This window comes from Hyla sarda, chromosome 1 (assembly GCF_029499605.1).
Source record: "Hyla sarda isolate aHylSar1 chromosome 1, aHylSar1.hap1, whole genome shotgun sequence".
Lineage (NCBI taxonomy): Eukaryota > Metazoa > Chordata > Amphibia > Anura > Hylidae > Hyla > Hyla sarda.
The window spans coordinates 407,372,526-407,393,440 of record NC_079189.1 but is presented as its reverse complement, the minus strand read 5'-3'; the positions used below and the strand labels follow the sequence as shown (position 1 = coordinate 407,393,440).

Sequence of the window (20,915 nt, the reverse complement as noted above, 5' to 3'; positions counted from 1 at the left end):
TTAAACACCATGGAGGAGAGTTATCAAAACCGGTGTAGAAGAGTGGTGCAGTTGCTCATAGCAACTAATTAGATTGCTTCTTTCAGTTTTAAAAGAAAAGAAGCAATCTGATTGGCTGCTATTGGTAACTGCGCCACTTGTCCTCTCCACCATGTGTTGTGACTGCTATCCAGTCACATAGGTGGAGATGCGTGGCCATCCAGCCTTCCCTCCCTTTCGTCATGCCTGATTGACAGCCTGAGTGCAGGGCTTCTCCCAATGCATCACCTCCCTGTGACTGGATAGCTGTCACAGTACATGGGCCCAGATTTATCAATCTGCCTGAGGCTATATTTAGTTTTTTTGCAAAAAGGGATTTATGAAATGCCATACCTACTTGGCGTTTGTCTTTGCCGTTTTTTTCACTCCTCTTTGGGGTATGTTTTGCGTTTTTTGTGCTTATTAGCAGATTTTTAATATCACAGAATGTTGAGAATGTTTTTTTTTTTTTTTTTTACTGAAATCTTAGAGTTTCTCTCCTGTAGAAGTCTATGGTAGTAAAAAAAAAACAATGTGGGTTTTGCAGTTGCGTTTTTTTTATTTTTTTACGTTTTTACATGCTTTTAATAAAAAAAAAGCAGTGGACACAAAAGCAGTGGACACAAAACAGGAGGAGAAAAAATGCAGTTTTCACACAAAGGCAAAAACGGCAGAAGAGAAACCCAAGAATTCAGGAAAATGCACTGGTAGTTTTTCAGCCATTTTTTTTTTTTGGGGGGGGACAAAAGTGGAAGCCTGGCCTGAAATCCAAACTGTCTGATTTTGACCATGAACATTGACAGCTCAGCTTTATTAACCAGCTCTGGTAAAATGAAACCAGAGCTATGACAGTTGCTATGGGCAGAGCCAGACATCTAGGGGGAGATTTATTAAAACCTGTGCAAAGGAAAAGTTGCCCAGTTGCCCATAGCAACCAATCAGATTGCTGCTTTCATTTTTCAGAGGCCTTGTTAAAAATGAAAACGGCACCCTGATTGGTTGCTAAGGGCAACTGGGCAACTTTTCCTCTGGACAGGTTTTGATAAATCTCCCTTAACCGGTTGCCGTCTAAGGAAGAGCCGGTTCGTTCTGAGACGGCAACCGTTGTACACCGGCTGGCCCCCAGCTGATTCCTGTAGCTGGGGGCCGGCGTTAATAGCCGACATGCAGCGATTGCCGCGGGAGGCTATTAACCCTTTAGATCGTCACTTTCAAAGTTGACAGCGGCGTCTAAAGGGAATCCCTGGTGGTCCTGTAGGGTGGATCGCCTCCTCCCCCCCGGGGGCGATCCACTGCTCAGGTAGCCAGAGGGCTTACCTCTTCTGTCGTGCCGGCTGCTGCGCTGTGAATGATAAAGCCTGGCAGGACGAGGCTTTATCAATCAATCTCAGAGCACACAGATCAATGTGGTTCTATGAAACCACATTGATCTGTATGAGGAATCAAATGATTCCTCCTAAAAGTCCCCAAAGGGGACTAAAAGTGTAAAAAAAAAAAAAAAAAAAAATAAGTTGAAAAAGACACCCATTAATCCCAAATTCCATATAAAAAATATGTAACAATAATAAAAATAAACATATGTGGTATCGCCGCCTGAATAAATGTCTGAAATATAAAACTATATCATTAATTTAACCGCACGGTCATTGGCATACAGGCAAAAAAAATCCAAAATGGCGTATTTTCTGTCACTTTTTATATCATGAAAAAATGAATAAAAAGCAATCAAAAAGTCTGATCAATACAAAGTTGGTACCGCTAAAAACCTCAGATCACGGCGCAAAAAAATTAAACCTTATAGCGCCCAATATGTTGAAAAATAAAAAAGTTGTAGGGGTCAGAAGATTTTATAGGGAAGTTATAGGGGTTAGAAGATGACAATTTTAAACGTATAAATTTTCGTGCATGTAGTTATGATTTTTTCCAGAAGTACGACAAAATCAAACCGATATAAGTAGGGTATCATTTTAATCATAATTTTTTACTGAAAAATGTACTGTGTAGAAACAGAAGCCCCCAAAAGTTACAAAATTGTGTTTTTTCTTCACACAATTATTATTTTTTTTTTTTGTTTCGCTGTAGATTTTTGGGTAAAATTATTGACATCATTACAAAGTAAGCTCAAAAAATAAGCCATCATATGGATTTTTAGGTGCAAAATTGAAAAGGTTATGATTTTTAAAAGGTAAGGAGGAAAAAACGAAAGTGCAAAAATGGAAAAACGCTCGGTCCTTGAGGGATTAAAGGGGAACTCTGGTGGAAACAAGTAGAAAACAAATTATTTAAAATCAACTGGTGCCTAAAAGTTAAACAGATTTGTAATTCACTTTTATTAAAAAACCTTAATCCTTCCAGTACTTATTAGCTGCTGTACAAAACAGAGAAATTTGTGAATTTCTTTTCTGTCTGACCACAGTGCTCTCTGCTGACACCTCTGTCCGTGCCAGGAACTGTCCAGATTAGAATCATATCCCCATAGCAAACCTTTCCTGCTCTGGACAGTTCCTGACACGGACAGAGCTGTCAGCAGAGAGCACTGTGGTCAGGCTGGAAAGAACACATTTTTCTGTAGTATACAGCAGCTAATAAGTACTAGAAGGGTTAAGATTTTTAAATAGAAGTGATTTACAAATCTGTTTAACTTTCTTGCACCAGTTGATTTAAAAAAAAAAAGAAATTATAATAATGCTTCCACCGAAGTTCCCCTTTAATCCCTTAAGGACATGCGCCGTAAATGTATGGCGCTGCGCAGCACCTCTTAGCGCACAGCGCCGTACATTTCCGGCGTGGCTGTGGCACGAGCGCAGGAGATGCACTCGCTTCATTCCCGGCGGGTTCCAGCGGCTGTCAGCAGCCGTGGACCCGCCGGTGATGGCAGACATCAGCGATCACGCTGATGTCTACCATTAACACCTCAGGTGCTGTGATCAATACAGATCACGGCATCTGCGGCACTTAAAATGGCTGACAGAGGTCGCCTTACCTGCCTCCGTCCGTCTCTCGGGTCTCCTGCACTGATCTGCCTTCCAGCAGACCAGAGCTGATGATTGCCGATAATAATGATATTTGCTATGCCCTATGCATAGCAATGAACAGTATTAGCAATCTAATGATTGCTATAAATAGTCCCCTATGGGGACTAAAAATCAATGTAAAAAAAAGTTTTTAAAAAAAGGGAAATAAATTTGAAAAATTCCCTCCCCCAATAAAGTTTTTAATCACCCTTTTTCCCCATAATAATACATAAACTCATAAAAAAAGCAATAAATAATAAACATATTTGGTATTGGTAAATGTCTGAACTATTAAAATATAATGTTAACCCCTTAAGGACCCAGCCATTTTACACCTTAGGACCCGGACATTTTTTGCACATCTGACCACTGTCACTTTAAACATTAATAACTCTGGAATGCTTTTAGTTATCATTCTGATTCCGAGATTGTTTTTTCGTGACATATTCTACTTTAACAAAGTGGTAAAATTTTGTGGTAACTTGCATCCTTTCTTGGTGAAAAATCCCAAAATGTTATGAAAAATTTGAAAATTTAGCATTTTTCTAACTTTAAAGCACTCTGCTTGTATGGAAAATGGATATTCCAAATAATTTTTTTTAATTAACATATACAATATGTCCACTTTATGTTTGCATCATAAAATTGACGAGTTTTTACTTTTTGAAGACATCAGAGGGCTTCAAAGTTCAGCAGCAATTTTCCACAAAATTTCCAAACTCAAAATTTTTCAGGGACCAGTTCAGGTTTGAAGCGGATTTGAAGGATCTTCATATTAGAAATACCCCATAAATGACCCCATTATAAAAACTACACCCCCCAAAGTATTCAAAATGACATTCAATAAGTGTATTAACCCTTTAGGTGTTTCACAGGAATAGCAGCAAAGTGAAGGAGAATATTCACAATCTTCATTTTTTACACTTGCATGTTCTTGTAGACCCAATTTTTGAATTTTTGCAAGGGATAAAAAGGAGAAACGTTTTACTTTTATTTGAAACCCAATTTCTCTCGAGTAAGCACATACCTCATATGTCTATGTTAAGTGTTCGGCGGGCGCAGTAAACGGCTCAGCAGGGAAGGAGCAACAAATGGTTTTTGGGGGGCATGTCCCCTTTAGGAAGCCCCTATGGTGCCAGGACAGCAAAAAAAAAAAAACACATGGCATACCATTTTGGAAACTAGACCCCTCGGGGAACGTAACAAGAGGTAAAGTGAACCTTAATACCCCACAGGTGATTCACGACTTTTGCATATGTAAAAAAAATAATACATTTTTACCTAAAATGCTTGGTTTCCCAAAAATTTTACATTTTTAAAAAGGATAATAGCAGAAAATACCCCCGAAAATTTGAAGCCCAATTTCTCCCGATTCAGAAAACACCCCATATGGGGGTGAAAAGTGCTCTGCTGGCGCACTACAGGTCTCAGAAGAGAAGGAGTCACATTTGGCTTGTTGAAAGCAAATTTTGCTCTGGGGGCATGCCGCATTTAGGAAGCCCCTATGGTGCCAGGACAGCAAAAAAAAAACACATGGCATACCATTTTGGAAACTAGACCCCTCGGGGAACGTAACAAGGGGTAATGTGAACCTTAATACCCTACAGGTGATTCACGACTTTTGCATCTGTAAAAAAAAAAAAAAAATTTTACCTAAAATGCTTGGTTTCCCAAAATTTTTCCATTTTTAAAAAGGGTAATAGCAGAAAATACCCCCCAAAATTTGTAACACAATTTCTCCCGAGTACAGCGATACCCCATATGTGACCCTAAACTGTTGCCTTGAAATACGACAGGGCTCCAAAGTGAGAGCGCCATGCGCATTTGAGGCCTAAATTAGGGACTTGCATAGGGTTGGACAAAGGGGTATTCTACGCCAGTGATTCCCAAACAGGGTGCCTCCAGCTGTTGTAAAACTCCCAGCATGCCTGGACAGTCAACGGTTATCTGGCAATACTGGGAGTAGTTGTTTTGCAACAGCTGGAGGCTCCATTTTGGAAACAGTGGCGTACCAGACGTTTTTCTTTTTTATTGGGGAGGGGGGCTGTGTAGGGGTATGTGTATATGTAGTGTTTTTTTACTTTTTATTTTATTTTTTGGTAGTGTAGTGTAGTGTTTTTAGGGTACAGTCACACGGGCAGGGGGTTCACAGTAGTTTCTCGCTGGCAGTTTGAGCTGCGGCAGAAAATTTGCTGCAGCTCAAACTTGCAGCCGGATACTTACTGTAATCCTCTGCCCATGTGAGTGTACCCTGTACATTCACATTGGGGGGGAGAAACATCCAGCTGTTGCAAAAACTACAACTCCCAGCATGTACGGTCTATCAGTGCATGCTGGGAGTTGTAGTTTTGCAACAGCTGGAGGCACACTGGTTGTGAAACACCGAGTTTGGTAACAAATTCAGTGTTTTGCAACCAGTGTGCCTTCAGCTGTTGCAAAAGCTACAACCCCCAGCATGTACGGACAGCGGAAGGGCATGCTGGGTCTTGTAGTTATGCAACAGCTGGAGGCATACTACTTTGGCTGGGGGTTCTGGGGATTGTAGTTATGCAACAGCTGGAGACACACTGGTTTGCTACTTAACTCAGTGTGCCTTCAGCTGTTGCAAAACTACAACTCTCAGAAGTCCCCGACAGCCAACGGCATGCTGGGAGTTGTAGTTATGCAACCACCAGATGCACCACTACAACTCCCAGCATGCACTTTAGCTGATTGTGCAAGCTGGGAGTTGTAGTTATACAACAGCTGAAGGTACACTTTTCCATAGAAAAAATGTGCCTCCAGCTGTTGCAAAACCATAAGTCCCAGCATGCCCATAAGGGAATGCTGGGAGTTGTGGTGGTCTGCCTCCTCCTGTTGCATAACTACAGCTCCACGCATGCCCTTTGTGCATGCTGGGAGCTGTTGCTAAGCAACAGCAGGAGGCTGTCACTGACCTCCTACTGCTGCTGATCCACGCCGCGCAGGTCAGTCCGGCGCCACTGCCGTCGCTCCTGGGGCCCCGATCCCTACATTAACGCTGGGGATCGGGGTCCCCAGCACCCGGGGTGCACATCTCGCACCCGCTCACGTCCTCCGGAAGAGGGGCGGAGCGGGTTGCGGGAGTGACACCCGCAGCAGGCGCCCTGATTGGTCGGCCGGTAATCCGGCTGACGAATCAGGGCGATCGTGAGGTGGCACCAGTGCCACCTCACCCCTGCTGGCTATGGCTGTTCTACATTACATAAAAACTTTTTATTTATGACAGGTACACTTTAAGGGGTTTAAAGACCATAGGAGACAGTGGCCCAGATTTATCAAACTATGGGAGAAAAAATTGAGTGATTTTTCCACAGCAGCCAATCACAGCTCAACTAATAAGCTCTGGTAAAGTGAAATCTGAGCTGTGATTGGCTGCTATGGGTAAATCATTGTACATTTTTTTTCACAGTCTGATAAATCAAGACCAGTGTTTGAAACTTGTTCTGCTGACCTGCAGGTCCTGGGGTGGTATTTGAGGCCCCAGGGACCTGGCAAGTTCCCTTTAAAAAATGCATGCCAGATTTGTCAGTGTTGCAAAAAAAAGGAACAAGCCACTTTTTCTGTGTTTTTTTTTTGCAGGAAATTGAGTCAGAGTTCTGTCACAATTTTTTTTTTTTTTATAACCCCCACACAATTAACATGATAGTACTGTTAAAGGGGTACTCCAGTGGAAAACATTTTTTCTTTAATCAACTGGTGCCAGAAAAGTTAAACAGATTTGTAAATGACTTCTATTAAAAAAACGTAATCCTTCCAATACTTCAGCTGCTGTATAATACAGAGGAAGTTCATTTACCACAGTGCTCACTGCTGACACATCTGTCCATGTCAGGAACTGTCCAGAGCAGGATAGGTTTGCTATGGAGATTTGTTCCTGCTCTGGACAGTTCCTGACATGGACAGAGGGGTCAGCAGTGAGCACTGTGGTAAATGAACTTCCTCTGTATTAAACAGCAGTTGATAAGTACTGGAAGGATTAAGATTTTTAAATAGAAGTAATTTACAAATCTGTTTAACTTTTAACTTTATGGCACCAGTTGATAAAAAAAAAATGTTTTCCACCGGAGTACCCCTTTAACCCCTTAAGGACGCAGGACGTAAATGTACGTCCTGGTGCGGTGGTACTTAACGCACCAGGACGTACATTTACGTCCTGTGCATAATCGCGGGCATCGGAGCGATGCCCGTGTCATGCGCGGCTGATCCCGGCTGCTGATCGCAGCCAGGGACCCGCCGGCAATGGCCGATGCCCGCGATCTCGCGGGCGTCCGCCATTAACCCCTCAGGTGCCGGGATCAATACAGATCCCGGCATCTGCGGCAGTGCGCGATTTAAATGAACGATCGGATCGCCCGCAGCGCTGCTGCGGGGATCCGATCATTCTGAACGCCGCACGGAGGTCCCCTCACCTTCCTGCTTCCGGCTCCCGGCGTCTTCTGCTCTGGTCTGAGATCGAGCAGACCAGAGCAGAAGATCGCCGATAACACTGATCTGTTCTATGTCCTATACATAGAACAGATCAGTATTAGCAATCATGGTATTGCTATGAATAGTCCCCTATGGGGACTATTCAAGTGTAAAAAAAAAAATGTTAAAAAATGTTAAAGTAAAAAAAAAGTGAAAAATCCCCTCCCCCAATAAAAAAGTAAAACGTCCGTTTTTTCCTATTTTACCCCCAAAAAGCATAAAAAATTTATTTTATAGACATATTTGGTATCGCCGCGTGCGTAAATGTCCGAACTATTAAAATAAAATGTTAATGATCCCGTACAACAATAATATAAAAGTACCGTATATACTCGAGTATAAGCCGACCCGAGTATAAGCCGAGACCCCTAATTTCAACCCAAAATCCCAGGAAAAAAAAAAAGTTATTGACTCGAGTATAAGCCTAGGGTGGGAAATACATCATCCCCCCCTGTCATCATCCAGACCCTCATCATCATCAGCTGTCATCATCCCCTTGTCATCATCCCACACATCCCCCCTTCATCATCCCCTTGTCATCATCCCCACCCCCCTTCAACATCCCCTTGTCATCATCCCCACCCCCCTTCATCATCCCCTTGTCATCATCCCCACCCCCCTTCATCATCCCCTTGTCATCATCCCACACCCCCCTTCATCATCCCCTTATCATCCCACACATCCCCCCTTCATCATCCCCTTGTCATCATCCCCACCCCCCTTCATCATCCCCTTGTCATCATCCCACACATCCCCCCTTCATCATCCCCTTGTCATCATCCCACACATCCCCCCTTCATCATCCCCTTGTCATCATCCCCACCCCCCCTTCATCATCCCCTTGTAATCATCCCACACCCCCCCCCCCTTCATCATCCACTTGTAATCATCCCACACCCCCCCCCCTTCATCATCTCCTTGTAATCATCCCACACACCCCCCTTCATCATCCCCACCCCCCCCCCCCCCCTTAATCATCCTCTTGTCATCATCCCACACCCCCCCCTTCATCATCCTCTTCTCATCATCCGCCCTCAGTGGTCTTCAACCTGCGGACCTCCAGAGGTTTCAAAACTACAACTCCCAGCAAGCCCGGGCAGCCATCGGCTGTCCGGGCTTGCTGGGAGTTGTAGTTTTGAAACCTCCGGAGGTCCGCAGGTTGAAGACCACTGCGGCCTTCGACATCATCCAGCCCCCTCTCACCCCCCTTTAGTTCTATACAGTACTCACCTCCGCTCGGCGCTGGTCCGGTCCTGCAGGGCTGTCCGGAGAGGAGGTGGTCCGGTGGGATAGTGGTTCCGGGCTGCTATCTTCACCGGGGGCGCCTCTTCTCCGCGCTTCCGGCCCGGAATAGAGGCGTTGCCTTGACAATGACGCAGAAGTACATTGGCAATGAACGTACCTCTGCGTCGTTGTCAAGGCAACGTGACTATTCTGGGGCCGGGCCCGAAGCGCTTAGAAGAGGCCTCCCCGGTGAAGATAGCAGCCCGGAACCACTATTCCACGGGACCACCTCCTCTCCGGACAGTCCTGCAGGACCGGACCAGCGCCGAGCGGAGGTGAGTACTGTACAGAACTAAAGGGGGTGAGAGGGGGCTGGATGATGTCGAAGGCCGCAGTGGTCTTCAACCTGCGGACCTCCGGAGGTTTCAAAACTACAACTCCCAGCAAGCCCGGACAGCCGATGGCTGCCCGGGCTTGCTGGGAGTTGTAGTTTTGAAACCTCTGGAGGTCCACAGGTTGAAGACCACTGCGGGTGGAGAGTTCACTCGAGTATAAGCCGGGGGGGTGTTTTCAGCACGAAAAATTGTGCTGAAAAACTCGGCTTATACTCGAGTATATACGGTATGTAATAATGGGTATCATTTTAATCGTATTGACCCTCAGAATAAATAACACACATCATTTTTACCGTAAATTGTACGGCCTGAAAACGAAACCTTCCAAAATTAACAAAATTGCGTTTTTCTTTTTAATTTCCCCACAAAAAGTGTTTTTTGGTTGCGCCATACATTTTACGATATAATGAGTTATGTCATTACAAAGGACAACTGGTCGCGCAAAAAACAAGCCCTCATACTAGTCTGGCGATGAAAATATAAAAGAGTTATGATTTTTAGAAGGCGAGGAGGAAAAAATGAAAACTTAAAATTAAATTGTCTGAGTCCTTAAGGCCAAAATGGGCTGAGTCCTTAAGGGGTTAATAGTACATTAGCCCGGACATCATTTTAGTTTGTGGTCAGCAACAGTCGGATAAGCGTGGCTGGGGGTTCACAATGCCTCGTTACCGCCATGCCTCTCCTCTCTATGCCAGTGCTGGGATCGCTGTGTCATAGACACAGACGTCCTCAGCACATGTGCTTCTGATGACCTGGACGTGCGCTCAGGGAACTTCCCATCACCGGAGGTGTCAGAAAGCGGGAGCGAAATTACACAATTAAACGGTCAGTAGCGTACACTTAAAAAAAATCCAAAGTCCAAAATTGCGTATTTTGGGTCATTTTGTATACCCTAAAAAACTAATAAAAAGTTATCAAAAAGTCCCATCAAAACAAGAATGGTACCAATAAAAACTTCAGATCACGGAGCAAAAAATGAGCCTTCCTACATCCCCGCATGCGGAAAAATTAATAGGTTATAGGGTCATGTACGTCATTGGTCGGGTGGGGAGGGGTCCGCGGCATGACTGGGAGATGTCCCCTGCTATCAGAGATCGCTTTAACTGGTTAACCCCTTAAGGACCAAGGACGTATGCGTACGTCCTAGCTACCTAGTAGTTAAGGACCAAGAACGTACGTGTACGTCCCTGGGAATTTCGGGCCCTGCCACGCGCCAGGCGGGGACGGGACCGGGGTGATTGCTGATATCTATCGGCGCAAATCACCGGCGATTCCGGATCATACGGGTCTCCGGGGACCCGAAAAATAAGGGGGATTGGGGTTGTCCAAGAAACTCACGATCCCCCTGAAGGGATAGGAGTGAGATGGCCGGAGTGCCATCCCTTCTATCCCTGCTATTGGTCATCAAGAAGCGACGACCAATAGTAAATCGGGGGCAGGGTTAACTTTCGGTTTCCCCGTTCTGCCCACCCACAGTAGGCCGGGCAGAACAGCGATACTGACAAGGACGGGCACCGAAGTCCAGTCAATCAGGCTCCCTGGATACTACAGAAGCCGGTGAGTTGCCTAACAACATCTGGAGGGCTACAGTTTGAGACCACTATACAGTGGTCTCTAAACTGTAGCCCTCCAGATGTTGCAAAACTACAACTCCCAGCATGCCCAGACAGCTGTTTGGGCATGCTGGGATTTGTAGTTTTGCAAGAGCTGGAGGGTCACAGTTTGGAGATCACTGTGCAGTGATCTCTAAACTGTGGCCCTCTAGATCTTGCAAAACTACAACTCCTAGCATGCCCACACAGCAGTTTGTTGTCTGGGCAATCTGGGATATGTAGTTTTGCAACATCTGGAGGGCCACAGTTTGGAGGTCACTGTGAAGTGGTCTCTAAACTGTAGCCCTCCAGATGTTGCAAATCTGCAAATCCCAGCATGCCCTTCGGCGATCAGTACATGCTGGGAGTTGTAGTTTGGCAACAGTTGGAGGCACACTGGTTGGAAAATACTGAGTTAGGTAACAGAACCTAACTGAAGGTTTTCCAACCAGTGTGCCTCCAGCAAAAGTACAACTCCCAGCATGCACGGTCTGTCAGTACATGCTGGGAGTTGTAGTTTTGAAACAGCTGGAGGTTTGCCCCCATGTGAATTTACAGGGTACATTCACACAGGCAGGTTTACAGAGAGTTTCCTGCTTCAAGTATGACCTGCGCTGGAAACTCTGTAAACCTCCGCCCGTGTGAATGTACCCTAAAAACACTACACTACACTAACACATAATAAAGGCTAAAACACTACATATACACCCCCTTAAACTGCCCCCCCCCCCCCCTAATAAAAATGAAAAACATTGTATGGCAGTGTTTCCAAAACGGAGCCACCAGCTGTTGCAAAACAACAACTCCCAGCATTTCCGGACCCCCTACTGACTGTCCAGGCATGTTGGGAGTTTAGCAACAGCTGGAGGCACCCTGTTTGGGACTCACTGGCGTAGAATACCCCTATGTCCACCCCTATGCAATCCCTAATTTAGTCCTCAAATGCGCATGGCGCTCTCTTACTTCAGAGCCCTGCCGTATTTCAAGGAAACAGTTTAGGGCCACATATGGGGTATTTCTGTAATCGGGAGAAATTGCACTACAAAATTTGGGGGGCTTTTTCTCCTTTTAACCCTTATGAAAAGGAAAAATTGGGGGCTAAACCAGCCTGTTGGTGTAAAAAAATAAAAAAAAATGTACACTAACATGCTGGTGTTGCCCCATACTTTTTATTTTCACAAGCGGTAAAAGGAAAAAGACCCCCAAAATTTGTAACACAATTTTTCCTGAGTACGGAAATACCTCATATGTGGACGTAAAATGCTCTGAGGACGCACAACAAGGCTCAGGAGTGGGAGCGCACTACATTTGAGGCCTAAATTGGTGATTTGCACAGCGGTGGCTGATTTAACAGCCGTTCTGACATAAACGCAAAAAATAAATACCCACATGTGACCCCATTTTGGAAACTACACCCTTCACAGAACATAACAAAGGGTATAGTGAGCCTTAACACCCCACAGCTGTTTGAAGAATTTTCGTTAAAGTTGGATGGGAAAATGAAAAAAAATTTTCACTAAAATGCTGGTGTTACCCTAAATGTTTCATTTTCACAAGGGAAAATATGAAAAAAGACCCCCAAAATTTGTAACTCCATTTCTTCTGGGTAAGAACATACCCCATATGTGGATGTAAAGTGCTCTGCTGGCTCTCTACAATGCTCAGAAGAGAAGGAGCGCCATTGGGCTTTTGGAGAGAAAATTTTGTCCAGAATTGAAGGCCACGTGTGTTTACAAAGCATCCATAGTGCCAGAACAATGTACCCCCCCCCCCCAATGTGACCGCATTTTGCAAACTACACCCCATGTAATTTAATAAGGGGTACAGTGAGCATTTACACCCCACAGGTATCTGACAGATTTTTTGAACAGTGGTCCATGAAAATGTAATTTTTCATTTGCACAGCCCAAAGATCTGTCAAACGCCAGTGGGGTGAAAATACTCACTGCACCCCTTATTAAATTCTGTGAGGGGTGTAGTTTCCAAAATAGCATCACATGTGGGGGGGGGGGGGGGTTCCACCGTTCTGGCACCACGGGGGGCTTTGTAAACACACATGGCCCCCGACTTCCATTCCAAACAAATTCTCTTTCCAAAAGCTCAATGGCGCTCATCCTCTTCTGAGCATTGTAGTGCACCAGCAGAGCACTTGACTTCCACACATGGGGTATTTCCATACTCAAAAGAAATGGGGTTACAAATTTTGGGGGTAATTTTCTCCTATTATCCAATTTAACAAAAAGTTGTCAAAGACCTGTGAGGTGTTAAGGCTCACTGTACCCCTTGTTACGTTCCTTTAGGGGTGTAGTTTCCAAAATAGTATGCCATGTGTTTTTCTTTTTTGCTGTTCTGGCACCATAGGGGCTTCCTAAATGCGACATGCCCCCAAAAACCATTTCAGCAAAATTTGCTTTCCAAAAGCCAAATGTGACTCCCTCTCTTCTGAGGATTGTAGTTCACCTGCAGAGCATTTTACGTCCTAACATGGGGTATTTCCCTACTCAGAAGAGATGAGGTTACAAATTTTGAGGGGCATTTTCTCCCATTACCCTTTGTAAAAATGGTAAATATTGGGAAAAAACTGCACTTTAGTGAAGAATTTTTTTTTTTCATTTAAACATCACACTAACGAAAAGTTGTCAAACACCTGTGGGGTGTTAAGGCTCACTGAACCCCTTGTTACATGCCTTGAGGGGTGTAGTTTCCAAAATGGTATGCCATCTATACAGATCATGGCATTTAAACATTATTCCCTAGTGTCTAGTGGTCCCATAGCGCCCCCCCCCCCCCCCCCCCCAATTACATTATGAGTTGCTAGGGAAGCCCGAGGAATTACCTTGTCCTAGGCATTTTCCCAGGCTCTGTGATTGCTTAGGGCTCCCTTTGGCAGGAATGGCTTATGATAGGCCCCTAGGGGGGGCCAAAAAATGTGTATAAAAAATGTTTTTAAAAATATAAAAAAATCCCTCACCTAATAAAAATTCAAATCACCCCCCTTTTCACATTTTTTAAATACAAACTGTAAAAACAAAAAAATACACAATTGTCCGAACTATTAAATTATTATGTTTCTGATCCTGCACGATGAACGGCGTAAATGCAAAAAAATTCCAAATGCCAGAATTGCTGATTTTTTGTTACATTACATATATAAAATTTTTTTTATTAAAAAGTGATTAAAAAGCCAGGACTACACAAAAGTGGTACCGTTAAAAACTACAGCTTATGGCACAAAAAAACAAACCCTAACACAGCTCCATAGTGGAAAAATAAAGATATAGGGGTGAGAACATGGTAATGAGCAAAGTTTGTTTTTTATTTTTCAAGGTTTACATTTTTTTTTAACCATAAAACTAAATAAAAATTATTCAAGTTTGGTATCATTGGAATGGTACTGACTCATAGAATAAAGATGGAATGTCAAATTTACCATGTTTTGAACTCAAAAAAAAATTTGTGCCATACAAAACATTTTTTTTTTTCTGGCTTTGTAATACATTGTATGATAAAAAAAAAATAAAAAATGTAATCGGTGGAAAGCACAACTTGTCACGCAAAAAATAAGCCCCAATACAACTTTTTCAGTCGAAACATAAAAAGTTATAGGTCTTAGAAAGTAAGGAGGGAAAAAAAGTGAGCCAGAAAAAAATAAATAAATAGCTGGGTCATGAAAGGGTTAAACATACTTATATTGGTGCATGTGGTTATAATTAATTTTAAGTAGTAAAATCAAATCAAACCTATATAAATTAGGTATCCTTGCAGAATCCTCTACAGAATAAAGATATGGTGTCATTTTTACCAAAAAGAGATTTATGGTTTTACAAACTAATATTGGTGGAGCAAAAATACAAAAATCTTATGTACTATGGGGGACATTTATCAAAGCATTTAGTAGGTTTTTTTCTTAAAATTGTTGCAAAAAATTCGCAAGTGCCACTACTCTATTTTTGTGCGACTTTTTGATTGTGCATTTCCCTAAGCAAAAAAAAAAAAAAAACATGCCTATCACAGCAAAAACTGATTTTTGACTTGCAGTGGTCAGAGATTTATCAAGTGCGAAAGTCGCAAACCAAGTTGAATCGCATGAAAAAACCTACTAAATTTACTCCAGCTCAGACATGGAGCAGAAAAAGCCACTACCAAAGCAAAAAAAAAAATAGCTTGCGTGAAAAATGTATCAACAGGCTGAAACCAGTTGATAGTATTTATCAACTGGTTTCAGCCTGTTGATAAATTTTTCACGCAAGCTATTTTTTATTTTATTTATTTATTTATTTATTTTTTGCACATAAGCAAAACAATTGTAAGGAAAAAAGAACTAAAAAAAGGAATACATAAGCAAACAATGATAAATGTCCCCCTATGATTAGAAGGTGAGGAGGAAAAAATGAAAGTGCACAAATGAGAAAACCCATGGTCTTTTAACTCCTTAAGGACACATGACGTACCTGTATGTCAGGTGTCCGCTCCCGATCTAGAACGCGGGGCCACGCGTCATAGCGGGTCGGGCCCGGCCTCTAACAATCTAACAACGGCCGGGACCCTTGGCTAATAGCGCGTGGCATTGATCACGGTGCCGCGCGCTATTAACCCTTTAGACGCGGCGTTCAAAGTTGAACGCCGCGTCTAAAGTGAAAGCATGCCGGTTAGCTCAGGGAGCTGTTCGGGATAGCCGCGGCGAAATCGCAGAATATCGAACAGCTTACAGGACAGCTGGAGGGTCCCTACCTGCCTCCTCGCTGTCCGATCGCCGAATGACTGCTCAGTGCCTGAGATCGAGGCATGAGCAGTCAAGAGTCAGAATCATTGATCACTGGTTTCCAAAGAGAAACCATTGATCAATGTAAAAGATCAGTGTGTGCAGTGTTATAGGTCCCTATAGGAGCTATAACACTGCAAAAAAAAAGTGGAAAAAAAAAGTGAATAAAGATCATTTAACCCCTTCCCTATTAAAAGTTTTAATCACCCCCCTTTTCCCATAAAAAAAAAGTGTAAATAAAAATAAACATATATGGTATCGCCGCGTGCGGAAATGTCCGAATTATAAAAATATATTATTAATTAAACCGCACGGTCAATGGCGTACGCGCAAAAAAATCCAAAGTCCAAAATAGTGCATCAATAAGTCCTATCAATGCAATAATGGTACCGCTAAAAACTTCAGATCACGGCGCAAAAAATTAGCCCTCATACCGCCCCATACGCGGAAAAATAAAAAAGTTATAGGGGTCTGAAGATGACAAAACCCAACCTATATAAGTAGGGTATCATTTTAATCGTATGGACCTACAGAATAAAGATAAACTGACGTAATTACAAAGTAGAATTGGTGGCGTAAAAAATAAGCCATCATATGGATTTTTAGGTGCAAAATTGAAAAGAGTTATGATTTTTTAAAGGCAAGGCATGGCAAGGCACAGCTCTCACAGGCTTTAGTGACACGCCTGCTGGGGAACGCCCACTTTCTCCTGCCGGGAGCTCACACAATGTGAGCAAGGGGAAAGGTAGGATACAGAGTTTTTAAAGCTCGAAAAATTATTTTAAAGGGGTATTCCAGGATTTTTTCTTGTTTGACTATTCAACAGGGTTGTAAAGTTAGTGTAGTTCATAATATAGTGTCTGTACCTGTGTGTGATGGTTTTCTCACAATTCTGTGATTTTCACTCCAATATTTATTTTTAACAGCATACAAAATGACTGTTGTCTCGGATTTTTCCCAGGCTGCAATGCGGCCGAGACCTGACTCACTAGTCAGCTGAAGACAGGGAGCCTGTCTGCTTCAATGGGTGGAGAGATCAATCTGCAAGTAATGCAACAGCTGTAGGCACCCTGATTGAAAACCACAGGTCTTTTGAATGGATGCCGCTCATTTATGTTTCAATGGGTGGGGTGGCTAATGTGTGGGAGTGAGGAAGATGGAATTGTGGGATTTTTAGTCAAAAAAAGAGAAGCCAAACAGGAAATACCAGTTCACAAACAGCTAGCCACAGTGTTATGGTAATCTCATGACATAGCCATTTAGCCCCAAGACAAGCGCAGATCCTTCCTAAGCATGTCCATTACAGTCTGCCAGGTACGTACTAAAATCACCTTGAAAGAAATTCTGCTGGAATTCTGCAAATCTGCAGTCTGCTTTTTTAAATGGAATAGCAGAAAATCCACCGCATGAACATGTCAGAACTCCTGATGTATACCTAAACTACTATACATATAGGGCAACATTTATCATTGTCTTTAGACTGTTTTTTGTGTCTAGAAAAGGTTCAAAAAAGACGCAAGCAGGGTTTATTTGCGCATTTGCTGGTTTTTGAGTTGCAATCAACCGATTTTGGCAATACACATGATATGGATGGGTTTTATGAACTACGCTTTTTGTGAAAAGGCGCAAAGCCACTTAAGGGTGCATTCACACACTAGTAGCTAGCAGCAAGTTACCTGCTGCGGGAAACCCGCTGCGAGTTACGCTACCATTCATTTAACCCCTTAACGACGCAGGACGTATATTTACGTCCTGCGCCGGCTCCCGCGATATGAAGCGGGATCGCGCCGCGATCCTGCATCATATCGCGTCGGTCCCGGCGCTCATCAACGGCCGGGACCCGCGGCTAATACCACACATCGCCGATCGTGGCGATGTGCGGTATTAACCCTTGAGAAGCGGCGGTCAAAGCTGACTGCCGCTTCTAAAGTGAAACTGAAAGTGACCCGGCTGCTCAGTCGGGCTGTTCAGGACCGCCGCGGTGAAATCGCGGCGTCCCGAACAGCTGACCGGACACCGGGAGGGCCCTTACCTGCCTCCTCGGTGTCCGATCGACGAATGACTGCTCCGTGCCTGAGATCCAGGCAGGAGCAGTCAAGCGCCGATAATGCTGATCACAGGCGTGTTAATACACGCCAGTGATCAGCATAGGAGATCAGTGTGTGCAGTGTTATAGGTCCCTGTTAATAAAGGTCATTTAACCCCTTCCCTAATAAAAGTTTGAATCACCCCCCTTTTCCGATAAAAAAAATAAAACAGTGTAAAAAAAAATAAAAAATAAACATATGTGGTATCGCCGCATGCGTAAATGTCCGAACTATAAAAATATATCATTAATTAAACCGCACGGTCAATGGCGTACGCGCAAAAAAATTCCAAAGTCCAAAAAAGCGTATTTTGGTCACTTTTTATACCATTAAAAAAATGAATAAAAAGTGATCAAAAAGTCAGATCAAAACAAAAATCATACCGATAAAAATTTCAGATCACGGCGCAAAAAATGAGTCCTCATACCGCACTGTACATGGAAAAATAAAAAAGTTATAGGGGTCAGAAGATGACATTTTTAAACGTATAAATTTTCCTGCATGTAGTTATGATTTTTTCCAGAAGTACGACAAAATCAAACCTATATAAGTAGGGTATCATTTTAACCGTATGGACCTACAGAATAATGATAAGGTGTAATTTTTACCAAAATATGCACTGCGTAGAAACGGAAGCCCCCAAAAGTTACAAAATGGCGTTTTTTTTTTCGATTTTGTTGCACAATGATTTTTTTTCCGTTTCGCCGTGCATTTTTGGGTAAAATGACTAATGTCACTGCAAAGTAGAATTTGCGACACAAAAAATAAGCCATAATATGGATTTTTAGGTGGAAAATTGAAAGGGTTATGATTTTTAAAAGGTAAGTGCAAAAATCGGAAAAACCCTGAGTCCTTAAGGGGTTAAATGGGTCCGCAAACACTATTGCGGACTGACTGCGGACCCATTCAAATCAATGGTAGTGCAACTTGCAGCAGGTTTCCCGCAGCGTGAAACCCGCTGCTAGTAATAGCGTGTGAATGCACCCTTAGGGTACGTTCATACGTGCAGATTTTGGCTGCGTATTTCGCTGCAGATCCGCCGCTGAAGGACCTCTATATGCTGCCTTTACATGTGGTTGCTCGGAGCGGCAATACGCCGCTCCGAGCAGACACAGTGCGATGTGACAGTTACCGCCTTGCGGCCTAGCTCATTGAGCAGAAGTAGGGGCCGCGATGTGTGAGAGTACACCGCGCATGCGCGGCGACACGCACATCGCAGTGTGTCTGCTCGGAGCAGCGTATTGCCGCTCCGAGCAGGCACAAATAAAGGCAGCATATAGAGGTCCTTCAGTGGCGGATCTGCAGCGAAATACGCTGCGAAAATCTGCACGTGTCAACGTACCCTTAAAGGGGGAGATTTATAAAAACCTGTCCAGAGGAAAAGTTGCCCAGTTGCCCATAGCAACCAATCAGATCTCTTCTTTCATTTATAACAAGGCCTCTGCAAAATTAAAGAAGCGATCTGATTGGTTGCTATGGGCAACTGGGGAATTTTCCTCTGGACTGGGTTTGATAAATCTCCCCCAAAGTCTCTAAAACTACACCAGCCCAGACTTGGCATAGCTTTTTGGTGTATGTGAAGAGAGAAATTTAAGAAAATGTGACCTTCACAAAATGTATTAAATGCTCTGTGACCATTTAATACATTTGGTTCTCCTACACATTACCAGCACACAAATAAGGGTGTAGAAAAATGCTTCACTTACACCTACAATGATAAATGCTTCACTTACACCTACAATGATAAATGCCGGCCATTGTGTTATCCAATGCCCAATGGGCTCCCATTGCAAAAGAAACATATACTACACAGTGACATGTAGTTGTCTGATGGAAAGTAAAGGAGCACGCTAGACCCCATGGATGTTTTAAAATCAAACACTATTGTGTTCTGTCCATGGGTCCATACAAGTGACTGGTGAGGTAACTTTCTGTGGATTTCCTGCAGTGGGAAATCTGCAGCAAGTTACACGTGTGTGAACACAACCATAGAATGCTTAACTTGTGATCAATAACTATCAAAAACCCAACTGTGATGCATTTTTCCCTGACCTTTAAAATGCAATGAAAACACAGACAAAATATAGGAAGTGACTAACATATCGGAGATGTTAGGCTATTCCCTAATACAATCTTTAAGCTGTGGTCACATAGGACAGTTTTGATGCGGATTAGCATGTGTTATGGCTGAGAGCTGCTGTTGTAGCTGCTTGTTTTTATAACAAGAAAAAACTGCAACTGCATGGAAAGCGCCATGTGTGAACACTGTGAACGCACATAGGGAAGCTGTGTGTTAGAGGCAGCGTTTTCTGCCATGTCTGTGTGTGTCCTTTCTCAGCCATAACACCAGCTGCAAACCATTAAACGTGTGAGCTCATTTCTTCCTGCAGAGAGGGAGACAGAGGAGTGATGTGAGGGAGACAGAGGATCCCAGAGTCCGGAGAGCAGAGCGCTGCAGGGAGGAGAAGGCGGCCAATAGTTCTATGTAGAAGTGGATGGAGCAGACCCCCAGTGTCACCGCGTACTGACCTACAGTAACACAACTCCCCTCACCTCACACAGCCCTGCAACACGGAGTCCATCCACTACATAGGAAGTACATGGAGCGGAGCAATAAACTGGAAACAGATTTAGGAGGAGATGGAGCGAGACAGAAACAAAGAAATAGCAAGGAGAGGAGGAAAGAGACAGACACAGGGAGGAGGGCAGACGGGAGTGAGCCAGTGGCCGGCAGGGCAGTGCCACCCTCACCATGTCTTGCTGCGGATGTGCAGTCACATATCTATGCGAGTGTCTGTGTGCCGGGTCCTGCGGTGCTCTCTCTTGGTGACAGTCTCAGACAGCGGTCTCCGCGCAGCATCTCCTCCTGCCTTCCTCTCTCTCTCTCTGCTCACACTGGGGGACCTGTGAGGGGGAGAGCTTGAGCCCGGCGCCCCCCTCTTCTCGCCTCACCGCCCCTCGGGCTCTGTGATTTGTTCTCCCGGCTTTTATACTACCTTTCCTCTTACTGCCGTCTCCCAGCTCCCTACAGTCAAATGCCAACTTGTTCCCACACATTACTGTTGGGCTGTTTCTCCTCACACATTACAGTTGGACTGTCTCTTTCTCCTCACACATTACATTCAGGCTGTCTTTCTCCTCACACATTACAGTTGGACTGTCTCTTTCTTCTCACACATTACATTCAGGCTGTCTTTCTCGTCACACATTACAGTTGAACTGTCTCTTTCTCCTCACACATTAGAGCTGGCCAGTCTCTTTCAACTCACATTATTACAGTGGAGCTGCCTCTACTCACACATTACAGTTGGACTGTCTCTTTCTCCTAACACAAT

The 20,915-nt window shown here is 43.8% G+C and overlaps 1 protein-coding gene across 3 annotated transcripts in view; it reads right to left on the bottom strand.

Moving 5' to 3' along the window:
• ARHGEF40 (Rho guanine nucleotide exchange factor 40) overlaps positions 1–20,838 on the bottom strand; it is a 236,045-nt gene extending 215,207 nt beyond the window's left edge. For 2 of the 3 annotated variants that reach the window (XM_056528602.1, XM_056528604.1), the window contains exon 1: positions 20,701–20,769. In XM_056528602.1, the coding sequence (XP_056384577.1) occupies positions 20,701–20,727 (27 nt within the window). In that variant the 5' untranslated portion in view covers positions 20,728–20,769. Of the gene's footprint in view, positions 1–20,331 lie in introns of all 3 variants that reach the window. The other variant, XM_056528603.1, reaches the window with a different exon arrangement.
• Positions 20,839–20,915: the final 77 nt, after the last annotated feature.